Source organism: Acyrthosiphon pisum, chromosome A1, assembly GCF_005508785.2.
Source record: "Acyrthosiphon pisum isolate AL4f chromosome A1, pea_aphid_22Mar2018_4r6ur, whole genome shotgun sequence".
Taxonomy (NCBI): domain Eukaryota; kingdom Metazoa; phylum Arthropoda; class Insecta; order Hemiptera; family Aphididae; genus Acyrthosiphon; species Acyrthosiphon pisum.
Genome location: NC_042494.1, coordinates 52,728,883 through 52,732,149, shown reverse-complemented (window position 1 = coordinate 52,732,149; position 3,267 = coordinate 52,728,883). Strand labels below are relative to the sequence as shown.

Below are 3,267 nucleotides of genomic sequence, written 5' to 3'. Positions count from 1 at the left end.
TTAGATATAAAAGTTGAACATTTTATATATTTTTAACTGAAAATCGTTATATGAAAAATCGAGTGAATATCAAAAGTTGTAAAAATATGAATTTCAAACACTCATAAAAAATTTAATTTTACTTTTTTGTAGACATTTTATTTTTGAAAAAGGTAGACAAACATATGAGGAATCTTGTATTACATTTTCAAATCTTAGATTCAAAAAGAAAATTTTTCATGAATTTCTAACTCAAAATAATTTGCAAATTTTTGTAATATTTACGTATTTTGTCAATATTTGAACTTTGGATGCTAATAAAAATAAATTGTGACTGGATTTTTTATTTTTTTCATTTGCCTTTGAAACAATATAATAGGAACCTTCTATTAAATTTTTAAGCTTTTTTAACCAACAAATAATATTTTATTGATATTTATAAAAAAAAAAAAATAAAAAAAATTGAAATTGAAAATATCCGTAAACAGCTCAAAATATTTGGAAAATATTATGGTGTATAGAAAATTCTGATATAAACATTCAGTCAAAATTTCATGTACCTACGGTCATTTTTATAAGAATTGCATCAAAAACCAAAATCAATATTTTTGAAAACAGATTTTGTGTAAAAATTCCAGTTTTTCCTTAATTTTTCTTTTTTTTTTTATGGCGCTTTTAAAAACTACTGGAAAATTTTCACTTTTAACCCCCCAAAGTACCAACTAGATTCACTTTCCTATCAGAAAAGAAACTGTTGAAGAAAATCCAAGCACTTTTACTATCCTAAAAGGTGATGACAGACACAAAAAAAAAAAACACATTGTAAAATCAATACATTCATCGTTCCACTCAAAATCTAAAACCATTTTACGCAAATGCATTTTATTTATGTTGCATGTAGGTTTGAGATAGAAATCAAATATACATGGGTTCTTACAAAAAGGGGTGATTTTTATTAGTTAAGTTTTATACTTATAACATCAGTTTCTCTTTTTAATGGCTTTTCCTTTTATAATTTTAGTGACTTATTATATAGATGCTTCAATGCATAATACATATTAGTTGTACTTGCATTACTATAGTATAATTCATTTTGGTTCTAGTAAAAGGTGTCAATTTCTATGGACTAAGAAGTGATTACGTGGTATCTGGATCAGACTGTGGATATATGTTTATATGGGATAAAAAAACTGAAGCTATTGTCCAAAGAAAACGTGCTGATAAAAAAGGAACTGTAAGTTTGATATTTACCTTCAAAATTATATTCCTTATAATTTTTTTGTTTTTAGGTTAATGTATTGGAAGGACATCCACATATACCAACCCTGGCAACTAGTGGTTTAGATAAAACTATTAAAATATGGGAACCTTTAAATATATCTCAACATCCGAATAAAAAAAAGCTTAAATGGGTAAATTGATGTACTTATACAGGGTATAATAGGAAAACTTGACAAATGAAATCACTTATATTCTAAATAATATTATTATTTTTTTTTTATCATTTTTTTACAAATGTTTCCGCTATACATCTTGTATAATACTGAAAATAAAAAAATTTAAATGTGATACATTTTTTTTTGAACAATTTAAAATAGCCGATTTGTAAATATGGTTTTAAAAAAAAATGTTGTTGTAAAAACATTTATTCAAGTCATTTAGTTTAACTCAGAGGTTCCCAAACTGTGGGTCGCGATTATATTTTTGGTGGGTCGCGCTATAATTTGATATAATACATATTTTTCGTTGATGTTCAAAGTTCAAATACAGTTTTTCGTTAATCGTTATCTGCGAGATTGACGATTACGAGTTTACAGCACCGTATCAAACAGATTAATAGTTATACCTATTGAAAAGAAAGCAATTTATCTGAAACAAATTAATGTTAGTAAGTACCTAAATACCTAAAAAAAAAAAAATAGTTGTATAATAATTTACGTTTTTTAAAAATATTTTATGTAAAATCTGAAATAAGTATATTTGTTAAAATCTAAATATTTTTTTTAAATAGTTATTACTTTTCAAATTAATGAGTTACTTCATAATAATATGACATTTAGAGAAATCATAAAAAAATAAACCACTTGACTTAGATGATTGTTTTTACAATCAAAAGTTTCTAAAAATTAGATTTACAAATAAATTATATTCAAATTTTTTATTTTTAATATTAAAAAATAAAAAATTAGTATAATGTTTAGCAAACAAGTAACTTATAAATTATTTATATAAAAAATAAATAATTAAAAGATATTGATTAGAACATAAGTTATTTCATTTGTCTGGTCTTGTTACATTCTATATATTGAGTATTTTAATAAATATTTCATTATTAATTAAATAATTAAAAATATTATGTTTTAGTTTTAATTGTTATAATCCAACTCTAAGGTCTACTAAGGTTCGTTCATATCTTAAAAGTCTTTTATTTGTGTACACCCTTCTGGCCGTATGGTAGCCAATACATGATTTTCATGAATTGTACAGGCTTAAAACTGTTCAATATTACATCTAATATTATTTTCTAATCATAATGAAATTTCTAAAATATTAAGACTGATTTTAATTTATGCAACCAACCCATTCATGCCATTCTATGGTTGGGGGGTTACGGCTCGTTGAGCATCACTTGATTATGTGGGGCAAGGATTTGTCCCCAATAACCCGAGTGGTCACCTTTTTATGAGTCAGCAATGTCTGACAATGTTTGACCTCAGCGCATACACTAACTGCAGCAAACCAGTGGCGTGGGGAACTAAATATTTTCCAGAGGCAAGTTACAAATATCCATGCATAATGTATTAATATAATATAACTAATTATATTTCAGATCGTTATTGACTACCTATTGAGAATATCATATTACAATTTACATTTACTAGGGGACCTACTGGCTACCACCCACCCCTCTGTTTAAGAAAATCTCAGACGCGATTGCCTCTGAAATTACCGTTCGCTGTGCCACTGCATCATACCAAGCCCCAATGTTTTTAATTTAAATACTATATACCTAATATTTCATTTAATACTGTTTATACCTTGAATATATATGTATTTACACATTTTATTTAGTATATTACTTTTTTATATAGTATACTGAAATTTTAAAGTAAAAGTGAGAAATTAAGTAACCGCTCTGCTGTACAGTAGATGTAGAGTATTGTCATTGAGTTATTTAGATCACTGTAATGGATATGTGAAATTAGAAATCAATGATGAATCGTTGCATACAAAATACAATTCTGAGTGGACACAGTCTGTCAGCTTATACTACTAAGTATATTTTAT

The 3,267-nt window shown here is 25.8% G+C and overlaps 1 protein-coding gene across 6 annotated transcripts in view; it reads left to right on the top strand.

Moving 5' to 3' along the window:
- LOC100168909 (DDB1- and CUL4-associated factor 8) overlaps positions 1 to 3,267 on the top strand; it is a 69,580-nt gene that overhangs the window by 63,194 nt on the left and 3,119 nt on the right. For 5 of the 6 annotated variants that reach the window (XM_029487252.1, XM_029487257.1, XM_029487256.1 and 2 more), the window contains 2 exons: positions 1,083 to 1,213; positions 1,269 to 1,884. In XM_029487252.1, the coding sequence (XP_029343112.1) occupies positions 1,083 to 1,213; positions 1,269 to 1,400 (263 nt within the window). In that variant the 3' untranslated portion in view covers positions 1,401 to 1,884. Of the gene's footprint in view, positions 1 to 1,082; positions 1,214 to 1,268; positions 1,885 to 3,267 lie in introns of those variants that run through there. The other variant, XM_029487253.1, reaches the window with a different exon arrangement.